The 15,264-nt window shown below is 32.5% G+C and overlaps 2 protein-coding genes across 2 annotated transcripts; both read right to left on the reverse strand.

Annotated features, from left to right (window-relative positions):
- Positions 1 to 4,135: 4,135 nt before the first annotated feature.
- LOC125656117 (uncharacterized) lies at positions 4,136 to 9,188 on the reverse strand. Its single transcript, XM_048886706.2, has 4 exons — positions 8,997 to 9,188; positions 8,394 to 8,458; positions 7,996 to 8,127; positions 4,136 to 4,843 (listed from the first exon to the last, which is right to left on the reverse strand). Exons 1-4 carry the CDS (start codon positions 9,077 to 9,079, stop codon positions 4,437 to 4,439), a joined length of 687 nt encoding a protein of 228 aa, XP_048742663.2. The 5' UTR covers positions 9,080 to 9,188; the 3' UTR covers positions 4,136 to 4,436.
- A 1,554-nt stretch (positions 9,189 to 10,742) lies between these two features.
- LOC125682786 (uncharacterized) lies at positions 10,743 to 15,042 on the reverse strand. The gene is made up of 4 exons (XM_048923382.2): positions 14,805 to 15,042; positions 14,643 to 14,707; positions 14,402 to 14,536; positions 10,743 to 12,801 (listed from the first exon to the last, which is right to left on the reverse strand). The coding sequence occupies exons 1-4, from the start codon at positions 14,900 to 14,902 to the stop codon at positions 12,548 to 12,550; spliced, it is 552 nt and encodes a 183-aa protein (XP_048779339.2). The 5' UTR covers positions 14,903 to 15,042; the 3' UTR covers positions 10,743 to 12,547.
- Between the last annotated feature and the right edge of the window lie 222 nt (positions 15,043 to 15,264).

Raw genomic sequence — 15,264 nt, forward strand, 5'->3', positions numbered from 1 at the left:
TATAAAGTCCGCAATGGCTTTTTGATTTCATAGATTTTTTTCAAGAAAATGTATTATGATTTATCTTTATGATAACTATAACTATTCAAGTATTTACTTTAAACATGTAATGGATTAAAATATTGTGAAAATATATGTTCAAACTCGGAATTTACACCCATAACATCTAGTGTATACATATAACCCAGAGAGGTTAATGAAATCAAGGGAGAAGATAGAAGAAATAGGGTGAAATTAAAAAAAAAAGTGAAGCTAAAGAGACAAAATAAGTAAAAGGAGAAAGAGAAAGAGAGGGGGGAGGTGTTAAAAAACAATCCCCAATTTCTTGCCACACTTGGAAAAAAGAGATTACATGAATAAAAAAAAAATACAGAAAGAAAGAAATCTCGAGAGAAAGAAAATGTTGAAATTGAAAAGGAAATGCAAGAAAAAGTGAACACAAAATATTGGAAAGAAAAGAACAACTTTAAAAAGGAAAGAATTAAAACCAAAAAGGGCAGAGAAAGAAATGTTATTTGTGACAAACATAATTTTCAGATCATAGCTATGGACAAGGAGAAAGATGAGGTTGAACACCCCCCCCCCCCCCCCCCAAATTACTACTGGATATCTGAATACCATTCCTGTTCACACAAAATACAGAAAGTAGATTCCTCCTGGGGAAACTAATGATAAAATTAGCGTCATACTCTCTGAGCCAATTTTATCCCCAAACAGTACCAATGACAAGTTATTTCATTCTTTTGATAATTAAGTACTGTTTATATGCAAACATTATTTTGCAATCAACATTTAGTTCCAAGTTCAAGTTTGTTTGAATTTGAAAAAAATAAATAAAAGAGTTGTTCATAAATTTATCTACAGTACTTGCAGTGTCTTCAACAGCATTAATTATCATTTCACTTTTATTTGAATTTTTGAGTTTGTTTGAATTTGAAAAAAATAAATAAAAGAGTTGTTCATAAATTTATCTACAGTACTTGCAGTGTCTTCAACAGCATTAATTATCATTTCACTTTTATTTCATTACAGTATTTCTGAAATAAGTGAATATAATAAAACATCTCTAATATTCTGTTATTTTGATGATAAAGTTGGATGACTTCATTAAAAAAAACAAATGGTTAGTTTGAAAGATGACACTTCAAACTTGTATGTATACACTTTATAATTGATATATAGGTATTATTTCCAAAAGTATCATTCTAGCCCCCCCCCCCCCCCTTTTTTTTAAAATTTTCCCATCATGTTATACCATTCACTAACATAGAAAACAAGGTAGAGTTTAAGTTTTTTAATTTACTTCATTCAAATCAAATATGGATTCAATCAGAAATACTTCAGTATATTTGTAGTGTCCGCAACAATATAAAATCTGAGAGAAAACAAATAAGAGTCCTCAGTAAATTCTTTAATTTATGAAATTTACTTTATAAAATCATTCCTTAGAACATGTTTAATAGAATGAACATCTGTGACACCATCATTTATTATAATTTGAAACTGCATAACAATGTATAGCAAAAAAAAAATTAATGGTCAATGTTATATGGTAATTCCCATTTCAAAAAAACCCCATTCTACAACTTTTGATATTTAATTTTCTAGAGTTGATCCTATGGCACATGAATTAGTTGATCAAGAAACATTTATCAACATTGATTTTAAAATAAATGACAATATATTGGATATGTAATATATGATAACCTGTAGTGTCCACAACAAAAATATCTATGTTTTTTCAAAATTTAAGAGGATTGAAATGTTCTGGAATGGACGTCTGCCACATTATGTCGAAGTTGGCTTCTAAGGGGACTAGATGTGCCTTTTGTTGTGAGTTGTAGAATCTGATTTACATCCGTTAAATCTAACTCACGGTCTTCACTTCAATTATAATTCTGTGATACTGATTGGGAGTAAGACTCTTGACGTCCCTCATTGTCTGAAAGAAAGGGTATATATGTATTTCAAATACTTGTGAAAGTAGTTATAATTGTAATGGGAATGTTATAAATGATCCTTAACAGCAACAACAACCTCACCCTAATTTAAACAAGAGGCCCATGAGCCACATCACTCACTTGAGTCACATTGGCCTGCCATTGTTCAGCTGATGGGAATTTTCAAAGTTCACTGGGTTTTAAAAATGATTGAAATTAAACATTTTATTCATATCTAATGATTTCCATATCTAGTTATGGAATGTATAAAAAAAAACCTGGTTTGTAAATTGACAGTACACATTTTAAACACAAGGTGTCATACATGTATGCTTATAGTAGTGGTACAGTTGTTACCTGTATGTAAAATTGTTGATTTTATTTTATCACTATCATAAACCAATTTAAAGTTGTCACTTAATTATGTGTACTTTTGTATAATATTCTATTGGTAATCTCTGTTCTAAATGTTCACACCTGTAAAGTGGCAACCACTATATATGGGCAAATAAAAAATCTGAAAAATTTATAGTTTCTTACACGAGAGAGAGAGAGAGAGAGAGAGAGAGAGAGAGAGAGAGAGAGAGAGAGAGAGAGAGAGAGAGAGAGAGAGAGAGAGAGAGAGAGAGAGAGAGAGAGAGAGAGAGAGAGAGAGAGAGAGAGTAAATAATAATAATAAAAATATTTTGATGAGGTAAACAGGTATATTTTTTTTTAAACTTCACTGTAGTGTGAGTTATCTTTCCTTTTTATCTTGGGTTACCTTTCCTTCGTAGTGCATATATTTATATAAAATTAGCTAATGAGTTTTTATATTAATTAAATTAAATCAAATTACTTACTATTAAGTTTATGCTATATTTTTAAACATTAACACAGAAATGAATATGCATTCATTAATTATTTGATGAAAAAATTAATTTAATTTTGTTAAAACCTTCGAAAAGTTACAATTTTATATCACAAAGCTTAATTCATTGTGTTAAATGACTTTTAGCAAAGTGCAATCGTGTGGCGCACAATTGTTTAGCATTTATATCACATTCATAAACTCCATCTAAATCAAATATTGAATTCTACTTATAGTTCAACTACAGGAGTCGGAAATTTTTCTGAAAAGGTTTACAATGTAAACAACAATCTCTGAGATTTCGCTACGCTCAGTGATTGTTGTGTACATTACATATCTTTACTTATAAAACTGGCGACTCGTGTGATCTCGATGTATTTAGATCCGCTGTTATATTGTACATGTACTCATTTGTTTCTATTTCTTGGGGCACTGCATTGATCAGTGTATGTATATCAGGTGTGCGTGTTTCAATGTGTTCATAATATAAATATCAAGATTGCTTCATACATTTCATCCGTCTTTAAAAAAAAAAACAATGATATGATTTCCATTCTAATATATTTTTATATCAATTTACCGAAATAACCCAATACGTCCCGCAATGAGATGTCCCTCGGTGTCGCGTCGGCTGCTGCTTTGACGTTCGTCTGGTGTCCAGTTCTAAGTTTCAGCGACTTCAGATGGTGTTTAATATCTCTGGTACACTCCCCAAGTAAAGTCAAACCCTTTTCTTTGGGGTATGCACCATATGGCGCGCATAAACTGCCAGCGTAGTGACCGACACTACACATCTCCATTGCAAGACTCTATTTAATTTTTGGATTGCCGCAATTTTCACGCACCAGCGTTCTTAGTTACGCTGTGCCATCTAGCGGTGTTTATGAAACTTCCACGAACGATAACTAAAACTTACGATTATTCAGCGATTATTTTATTATTTATAAAACAGGAATGAAAATTTTCCACACTTTTGAGGATTTCAAATGGTGATTGAAGATTTTATCTTGAGATATGTGTAAATGGCGCTTTATTTCAGTGTTGCTGTTTTGAGAATTTCTGTTTGATATTCCCGACATTTTGTATGAATTAGTACATGGTAACAACTTTTCGATTTTTTAAATAAAACTATAATAACTGCAACCACTACATAATAATGTCTGCTATATTTAGTTTTCCTTATAAATATTCATCAGTATTGAACTGATATGAATATGCTGAGATTATACATTGATCGTCACCAACGGGGAAAGTACACCTAATTGGATACGTAGAGTGGTAATGAATACGCATCTTTTAAGAAGTAGAGATTCTGAAAACAAAACTATAATAACTTGTATTTTCCATGTGCGCTAAAGTTTAAATCATTTCGTAGACTTGTTAAAATATTTAAACATGATTTAATTCCCATGCAATATTAAAAGTACGTAATTTCAGTTTTGTCATTTACATAAACGTCAGCAGCATAAAAGATATCAAAACTGTTATTCATATCCTTCAGTCCAAAACAGTTCACAGTGCTTGTGATACTTTGTAAGTCAAAATACGATTCCTCCTTGTTCCTCTCTTTGCTATTTCAAACACTGTTTACATTATTAACCTGTCTGGTTTTATCCTTTGAAATAACTTTCTCTTTACACATAGTGCTATAAAACATATTCTTCACATCCGGTTTCTTCTATCTCAGTGAAAGGTGGATGTCCATTACTGATACATTCCTTTGAACCTGTAATCTCGTTATCCTCGGGTAAAACTACATTAGGCATGAACTCATTAATTTCTGTGTAAGTGTCGTCTACTTCATGCGTTCTACACGGCAATTTATTTGCATTCCTAAGATCTGAAAATTTCTTGTGCCTGTATAAGTCTCCTATAACTATTAGTATTAGCACCAAGGATATTAGTGTCCCGGATGTTATTACGATTGCTGTAAAAATAACATTGAAGTGAAATTCAGACGTCTCGTTACCATTTCCTCCACGCGTTCCATTTTCTGTAACTTTCACCGTAGACTCTGGGGACATCAAATGGTCCACTGTATTTGTCTCCGACTCTAAAAAAAACGATTTTCTTTCCTTCAACGTGAGGGTATGACACACCGCAGAACATTGATATAGTAGTTTAAAACAGATGTAATAATGTAGCCTTCTCCATTTTAGACAAAATCTGCAATTTCCGGCAGAGTACCACTATTTCTAAAAGGTATGTCATTTTAGCGAAGGATATGCAGATTTAAAAGAATGATAATATATGAATACCAATTCAGCATGCAAAACTTGAAATATTTTTACCACTATTTTTATTGCTTTTGAATATATATGAAAATGGAGTATTTTAAATCGTGCAAGTATTTATTTTTTTTTCTATGCAAAGCGTACTTTAATGATTATTTTCTATCAAAATTGCCAAAAACCAGCTATGTATATTCTCCTTGGAGATTTTTGCGATATTAGTATGTGACGCCATACGTGTCAATCATGGTGAAGCAAGCAAGCATGGAAACATTGAAACAAGTTGTGAACAGCACATACAGCAGGCTATTGATACAAATTGTAGAAATTCAACAGTTATAAGTCTCGTTTTATTGTGTTGTACAATATATAGCTGTAATAATCAATATCAAAAAATCTTTACTTTTACCAACAAGGCAAATCGGAGAATCTTTTTTAAACTTAGAACTATTTCAAACCAACGGAAAACCATCTTCAATGACGAGCATATATATTACATTCTAACATATTCAATTGATTGTATCGACATTTGTTTACAAATCAATAGGTTCATTGTCCTTCAGATCATCATAGAGAATGACTTGGAGAACCCTTATAGCCTACCAGGTATTGTATTGAGGTAATCAAAGTTGCCGCGGGTCTGGTTACCACAGGAACTTCTGTGTATCATATATTTTTTATATCATATGCACCTTTAATTTCATATGTAACGATATATTAATTCATTGTACCCCATGCTTGAAGTTATGAGTATTGACACCATGTGTAAAATGACTACATCATCTATCCCCGACTGAAAGAAGTCGAAAAAATCCTAGTTAATAATTGTCAACAATTTTAAGATACTGCGGTTTTATTTAAAATGATGCTGCTTGTCAACGTAGTAAAATAAATACAATATATAATGGGTGCCCCTCTCCCCCCCCCCCCCCCACTATATCTTTATAGTAGCGAGCGAGACGATTTTATGGTTTAGGTTAAGACTATAGGGCCCATGTATTATATTACAAGTTCTCTCTCTCTCTCTCTCTCTCTCTCTCTCTCTCTCTCTCTCTCTCTCTCTCTCTCTCTCTTATAAATCTACTTTTGAGATTGTTAGCAAGAATTTTAAAATCCAGTAGCTCCCCCCCCCCCCGTTTGCAAAAAAATCGTAAATGAAATCAATATCGGTAAATTGGCTGTTTTCTTCGGCACGTTGTAGGTTTATGCGCCTTCTCCAGTGTAACCGTTAGAGAAGAATTGATTTTAATTACATTGGCTAATGCATGTTACACTCTATACAGTCCTCTAATGCTAAAAAAAAAAGAATAGTATCAGCTACAATGGAACTCAAAATGTTTGCGAACGAAACGTGTCATTCTATGATCAGATAGATATTTACATAAACTGTTCCACCCTTTCTGTGACCGGGATCTCCGTGTCCGTCAATGTCGTTATAATATTGATCTTTTATGACGGAATTTCTCTTAGATTTAGCACAGGAACAGGATTAAACATGCATGTCTGAATCTTGAATACTAGTTATATGGATGTCATCGATATCGAAATATTGACTATCCATCCTGTATAATTCATGACTAGAATATATTCACACACACACACAAATAGGCTATAGCTGCTGCAGCAATTGACACGTATGACGTCATAATGAATCACGTGACTAGATAGTTCATTAGTGACGATTTGTGAAGAGGAATATTTGAATATATGCAGATAAAAACATGTTTGTATCAATTATTGGAAGTAATGAAACAGTATAACAACAGAAACGTGCTTTATTAAGGTTACTCTCTCTGATTTTATTGTCTTGACCAAAATGTCATATCCAAAACATTACTTTTCAGCAAACCATATCAATAATGAAATTTGACACTGAGCTCCCAATATCTGATTGGTTTTCCAACTCTCTCTCTCTCTCTCTCTCTCTCTCTCTCTCTCTCTCTCAATATCACAATCTTAAACTTGACTAAGGAAAGATACTGTTAATGTACAGCATATACTTTTTTAAGTTTATAGTGAATTGGATCTCAACACTAGTTAAAATAATATGAAATTGAATTATATAGATAGATTGTCAAAGATTTCAAGATTATGGTCAATAAAGCAACAGTTGCAAATCACATTAAGAATTAGTGCATAGAATGGATTTTGACTAGCATAGCATGTTTAAAGAGATGAGGGAGGAATAGTAGTAAACTGAAGCATAAACAATTTTGGTTAAAATCGATTTTAAATAAAAATATGATCAAGTATGTAATATGATATAGATTGCCGGAAAATTTGTGAATTTCAATGATTTTTGTTTTATAGTTGGTGTGTACTACTTGCACTCAATTGACACTTAGGACTTATATTGTTCTAGACCTCGATGGTTACTTCTTGTTGTATAGTACTTGCATTCAGTCACCTAGATTGTTCTAGAGCTCGATGTCTTCTTCTTTAGTAGAAAAAATGACGTAAAGGTTGCATCATTGTCTTTCAAGATTGTACTAGAAAATTCATTCTTACTATAAATACACTGTGGATTTTTATGATAGAAAAGCCCTGATTAGACAAGTTCTTCAGATTATTTTTATACTTCGGTACAATAATTTTGAAATTAACTATTTTGTGTGTGTAGATTCAGTTCGGCACGGATTTTTCATATTTATTGTTCAGCTATCGTAAGTTACCATTTTGCCATTCTTACAATTTTCTTTCAATTATTAACTGTAAATAAATGTTATTAATTGTTTAATTGTCTTTTTGTTAGTAAAATTTTCTGCCCAATCAAGGGTTTGTTCTGACAAAAACAATGTCATTTTACCGTGAAGATTACTAATATATTTTCTTTACATCTTTCATTTTAAGTTTTAAATGACTTACTAAGTATTCGTATCTTAGATATTTTGCTCTTAATTTCATTTATATCATACAACAATTTGATGGATTTCATTACGTAGCGTTTGTTGATTTGTGTTCGTTATATATTCACCTCTAGCGTCTCCACATCCATATATGTGATTACAGTTTGAACAATTGTCACATTTCAGAGAGCATCTCATTCCATATTGTGGTGTCGGACATGGACTGGAACAATTATCTCCGTAATATCCAGGGGGACACTCTTCAATTCACACATACTAAACATGACTAATATAACCTTTTTGAAATTAGACACTGCATTACGTACATATATCCACATAAATAAAAATATACAGAATAATTACACCACCAATGAACATTCACGGAAATATTCATTCGTAACCATATCATGCAAAGCGCTATTTTACTCCACACAATTGAGCTATATAGAAGTTATGAGATTGATGACTGTTCAATATCTTCACATTTCGTAAAACACATTTATGTAAATTAAACAAAGAAAATTACCTCTACACTCGTTTCCAACATTGTAGAAATTTACACAGCATTCTGGTGAACCGTCTACATTGATTCTGAAATATCACTATCTCACTGAACTAGGCAACAGAAATTATTTAAAGCAATTCTACATTCATGTGACCAGATAGGAGTTGGCAAAATCATTGAGTTATTTAGATTGATGTATGATATATATACATATTTCGAAAGTCTAAATTATATATGAATCCTCAATCATAGCTTTCAAAATAACTCTGTGTTTATTGATTTTTTTATCAAGTGGATTGTGCGATTTATTTCCTTAATTTTTTCACAGACATTTTCTTTATTTTTTGAAAAAGTTTCATCAAAACGTTATTAATACTACAATGAATTATATCGTTATAACTATTTTTGTGAAATTAAAGTAAATTGCAATTTTCTGACGTTGATACATGATTCTGTTTATTTATATATTGCATTTTAAAAAGTACAATGACCTCTATAATTTATTTGATGATTTACTAGCTTTAACGCTAATAAATAAATACACTTTCTGTACTTTTATCAGATAATAATGCGAATAAAAAGTTACCTTAAATACATGTATGTGCACTGCTACAAATTTCTTACCCCTTTGAACAAATTCCGTCACCATTCGCCCGTATCAAAAGAAATGTGCTACACCAAACATACGCAGAAATAAGATTAATCATACTCGTTGTTTATAAACGACAAAAAGGGATTTAAAGTCCAAATTATATATTTCAGTATAACTCAGCTTGCATCAAAAGCGGATATATATAACAGAACAGTATTTGTATTAAAACTTCCTGTATGTAAAAGCTAAAATTATAGTTCCTGCTTTAGGGGCGCCAGCATACATGTGCCTTTGCAATTTCCACATTGCCCTATCGTTGTTTACCCTTCTCTAATTCTTACACACGATGAGACAAAAAATGTGTCTTACTACATGTGATGGGTGCAAATGCCTATCGATGTGTTCATATATTGCCTAAGGAAACTTTATTAGGTTTATGAGTAGATGTGTTTCACTCGTATCGAAGAGTGAAAGGTAATTTATATTTGCAGTGCCTAGATATGTACCACGTTAAAGTTAATCCATTTAGTCTTCTTGTTCTTCGTCTTCTTTCAACTATAGTCCAACTGGATATATCATTACATATGATGTTGATATAGTTCAAAATGAGAGTCTGAACTCGCTTATTCTAAAAGATCCTAAACTCAAAGAACATCGGTCTTTCATTTTATTAAGAGAACTTCATCTCTAATATGAAATATGTTGAAGATTATGCCAAACGATGCGATAAATATGTGAAAGAACTTGATACTATCTTTGAAAGGATTAATATTATAATAGGAATATTAACATTCCGTATTAGATACATTAAAACAAAACTATGTACCACCTATCCTTCTGTGTTTACTAAACCAGAAGTAATAATAGATAGGTTGCAGGAGGAATATGGTTTGGTTCCAGTGGACAAAGCCTGCAACAATATTGTCTTTGTAAGGCTCATTATTTCAACTGTATTTTAAACGAACTAATAGTACTTTTACTCCAACTGCCCTTTCAAAAGATGAAATTCTTTAATACCATGATTCAGTTTTAGATACATATAATATCCCAGTCAATGTGATGGGTAATGATGAGTTACCGTACCTATACTGGATTCCGAAACTTCACAAAAAAACTAACAAAAAGATACATTGCTTGATCCAGTAAAAGCCCAATCTTTCCTCCTCACGAAACTATTAACTACTGTCAAGGATAAAATTCAGACGTATTGTGCCACAACATATGACAGACGTGGTGCAAATCAAATGTAGATTCTATATTCTAAAGAACAGTTAGTAAATTTGAAATCACAAAACTTTTTTGAAATCAACAACATTAAAACGAATGACTTTTCAACGCTTTATACAAAGCTTCTTCAACAAACATGGATAAAGGCATCATTCATATCTAGTGATCAGTCATCCAAAAATTACTTTGTTATACGCCACTCTGATTTCACGCACAAATACTCTGAAGTTGAAACAAAAAATAAGATGTCTTTCTTCATTGACAATATCTTCGTAGTCTTTGGTGATCTGGTCTCCCAACAGTCTGTTGAAATTACCATGGTTACGAATTATGCTCCTTTCTTAGCTGACCTGGTTTTTCTTTTATTCTTATCAGGTAGAATTTATTCAAACCCTTCAACATGAAAAGAAAAAATATCTGGCGGTGTTCTTCAATTCCACATTTAGATAACTCGGATAAGTTTTATCTATCAATAATGCTCATTTTCATACCTACGTCTGTTCGATATATACAAGTGAACTCGAACTAAAATACAAAACAATATTTCCACATTTCCTTCATACTTGAATATTTTATTAATGTTATATACTAAAAACTAACAACACAACATTATGACAAATTGGAGGATTGAGCTTTCCCATCGTCATCTTCCAATATTTATGTAGTAATATTACATTATCACCTGCATATGCCGTTTATGAGCGGTGGAGATAACGAACAGTGACCAATCTCATCCCCTGTCGTCCGGTCACACCCGCTGTGTGCCTTATATCTTCATCAGGTAAACGGTGTTATCCATAGTCAAAATAACTAAGCCAAGAACAATCTGTATGAAGCAAGTCAGACAGCATTTAACCCAATGATAGGTTGTATTAACAAGATCGTTATAACGACTTTAGAATTTGCGAAATGCAAACTTTAAATTAGAATGTTGAAACCCTTGCACCCCTTATATTTCTTAACTGATTCGATATGCAAGATAATTCTCTGCGTATAATCAGTTTTTAATCGAGACAGGCTACTGAAAATTATTAATGTTAAAGGAGTTTTAACGGTTTTGTTTAAAGTTGGCATTTCGCAAAATGTATGGTCATAATTAGATTTAATTACCAATACAACCTGAATTTGGTCAAATGCTGTCTGACATGTTTCATGTCAATTCTTAAGTTATTCACACATACTGATTTTGACTAAGGGTTATTATTTATGGGGATTTTAAGATTGATAAAGATTCGTTATTTTCACCTTTTCATCGATGAATGAATCACAAACGTTCTGTAGGCGTCAAAGAAACTGTATCATGTTTGTTTCGGTTGTCTATGGTCGTTATAACGATCTCATTAACCAAATACAACCAGTCATTAGGTCAAATCCTGTCTGACGTGTTTTTTTTACAAATTGTTCGATCGCTTTTCATATACTGATTTTGTCTAGAGATTATCATATATAGAAATTATGTCACTGATCACTGTTCGTTATTTTCACTTTTTGACCAATGAATAAATTTCTAACTTTCTGTACGCGTTGCAAAACCTGTACAATGATTGTTCAACACAGGAAAATATTCGATTATCATTTAATCAGCTGTTTGATTCCATTGTCATAGAGTATCTACCTTCTCATATTTAGCCCATGGTCAGGAAGACTCTTTGACAGAATTCATGATACAGGTGACGTTATGTCGACAATTAAAGCATCGGGTAAACATCAACTCAAACAAATTAAGCAAATTCATCTTTTACCATAGTCAATGTTTTCTTATTCAATAAACGATGTGGTCCATGCTTTGCAGATGTGATGATCCAGTACAAGCACACATGATATTTTTCATTTCATAAAGATATAATGTATAAATACATAAAACTGTTTCTTTAACGTTATCTACCCGTGCTTTCATTATAGTGTAACGTTAAAGATAAATTTCTTCAGTCTTGTCATTTACATAAATATTGTCAGAACATTCATCTACATCATCCACATCTGAACAATTCAGTGTGATTGATTTCAGGTAATTTTGCAGGTCGAAAGATGGGCACTGAGTCTTCCCATTGCAGTTTTGAACGATGTCCACCAATGCATGTCCATAAAGATTTTCATTGTTTACTGTCTCTCTTTTTTCTTTTGAAGTCCCGTCCATTTGAAATTTGATGCTTCTTTTAGATGTCATTTCCTGTTTTCCATCGTCTTTGACTTTATCCTTACATAGATATCTCTCTTTACACACAACGCTATAAACATCTTCACATTTGTCTTCCCCCATCTCAGTTAAAGGTGTATGTCCGTTCCCGATGCATTCTTTTGAACCTGTGATATCATCATCCTCGGGGAAACCTTCGATAACGATGACCTCGTTAATTTATGTGTAAATGTCGTTTATTTCATGAGTTCTGCACGATACATCATTCATAGAGTGAAGTCCTAAACATTTGCGATACCTGCATACTCCCCGTATGATCATTAGTATTAAACCCAGACTTATCAGAGTCCCGAATGTTTTTACTATTGTTATAGGATGCATATCGACTCCAGAAGAAGCATCGTTACAAAATCCCTTTTGCGTTGTCTTTTCTTTGACTTTCACTATGGACGCTGAGGACGTGAACCTTGCCTCTAAAACAAATTCCAATAACTTTATTGTGTGGGTAAAAACAACACAATACTTTAAAAGTCGATATTATGCAGTACTTTGGATTAGGTGTCATAATATAACCCTCTCTCATTTTTAGGGGTGTCACACTGTTATAAGGTGTTGTTTTGGTGTGTTTTTTGGTAAAATATGGCTCATACAGTTACGTTTTAAGAAATTTGAAAACAGGCCGATCCTCCAATTACATTATACCTAGGTAGGTGGAATATTCAATCATATTTACAGACCAATATTTAATATCCATAGCAAAATTTGCAAGATGTTTTCAAATATCTGTACCTTCAATCAGATTGAGAATGATGACTTATCGCATAATCTAGATATTTCATATGAAGTATAACTTCAAAATACCATCCCTGTTGCATTGACATATCTGCAAAGCGAATGAATGAAAAAGGTGAAGATAACGAACAGTGATCTATCTCACATTTCCTATAAAGAATACGAAATTGAAATTAAGGCAAACACGGACCTTGGACACACCAGAAGTTGGACGACATGGCTAGAAGTAAGCATTACCAGTTTAATATTGAAAGGATGCATCCATTTAACGTCCGAAATCAAGATCCGATAATTTACGTTAAAAATATTTGCTATATTATTTTGCCTTATCAATTCCTTTAACACCTGATATTCAATTTTAGGTTTAATCTCATACCAAAATTAAGTATTCGTCTGATTAATATACATATGTAGCAAAATATGTTATTTACATCGACTTTAGGGCAAACACCTGTTTTACAAGCCTGTACAACATATGTCTTCATTGTTTCACTTTGTCGTAGATGTTGTCACTAAAATTGGTTATCATAATCATCCACATTCATAAAAAGTGAAGGTAACTAACGAACAGTTATCAATCTCATAACTCCTCTAAGCAATACAAATAAGTTGGGCAAACACGGACCCCTGGACATACCAAGGATCCGTGTTTGCTTAGCTCTCTATTTTGTATTGCTTATAAGAGTTATGATATTGATCACTGTTTGTTATCTTCACCTTCCATGATGTTACTATGCTGATGTATTCATATTGATTAGATGTTCGATGGTAGATTTTTCCTTTAAATAATACAATGAAATACTGGCGGGAAGGGATTTTGCACTGAAGAATACGTTCTATCTTAAATATTCCATAATACGTATATAATGAGGATCTCTTTTAACAACAATTACTAGCTTTTAACTAAGACATGACGGTGATCGGATTTAAAAGGGGCGAAATTGAGAATTAAAAAGGACACAAATAGGACAGTTTAGGAAAATTAATCTGTATAAGCTGTTACTATGGGGTCTACGGAGGTTGCAGAGTCTGTGTGATTGAAGAAAATAAATACGGTGATAATATTGTTCATTCCTTTAATTTTCCTGACAGTGGAGTGGCTTTGAATTCTTAGTGTAGTTTCCTAAGTTTGAATGTATAAACCTAAAAACCAGAGGAAGCATAATGTCAGACCATGTCTTTGAACACGTGAAAATCGGAAATACCGTCCCCACATCGATGATCCAACATTATTTTACAACAGCATAACTATGCCAAAAAAGAACGTAATGAAGCCCATACCTGTGTTATTTGAACAACCATATACATAATCACAGTCTAGAACTGAACAGTCACAAGTTAAACTGCAAAGGGATCCGTAGGAGAGACCGGAACATCTGGTTTTACAATTTGATCCAAAATAGCCTGGGATACAATCTATCAGATAAATGGCATAGGTTTACGCAAGTCAACAGGTTTACGCAAGTGAACCTAAATGGATTCGTTTTCTTTATCATCAATACACAAAGTACATGAAACTTACTTTCACAAACGCCGTTCACTTCAACAAAGTTATAACAGCATTGTATGCTTCTATTAGTATCAGATCTAAATAGAAATAGTCGTGAAATATGAAAGTCATTAACGTTCATCATCATAGGTAAAAGGTTCTGATATTTCTAACAGAGTGATAGAAATAACTTACCTCACAACACAGGAATTCAGTGTTTTAATCATAGAGATGATTACCACAATTCTCCCATAAATTGATAAATACTTAAATAAATAAAGCCAGAACTTCATTGTGGTTCCGAAGGATAGCTTTACTGTTTTCTAATGGATTGTTTCCCCCCCTAACTTTTGTACATTTCAAGGAAGTAATTACTTACGTCCTGCTTTCGAAATATCACTAGTTTTCTAAACTTGCAGATCCAGGATGATATTTTAGTTCGAATTTAGTTATCGCTTCACGAGCAAATTGAGGAAGGTCGTTATGGCATCTCCTATATACCGACTCCAATGTATATAAAAACATGTGAAAAACAAGTGTAAAATTCAAGTATATTTAAATTATGTTCGAGGTTTGATCATTCTCTCACCAGAGGTCGCATTATGCAATCTTCATTTACACCACAGACAAGCTTGGTATCACATGGCAATATAAT

The sequence above is a fragment of the Ostrea edulis genome, chromosome 7, assembly GCF_947568905.1.
Source record: "Ostrea edulis chromosome 7, xbOstEdul1.1, whole genome shotgun sequence".
Lineage (NCBI taxonomy): Eukaryota > Metazoa > Mollusca > Bivalvia > Ostreida > Ostreidae > Ostrea > Ostrea edulis.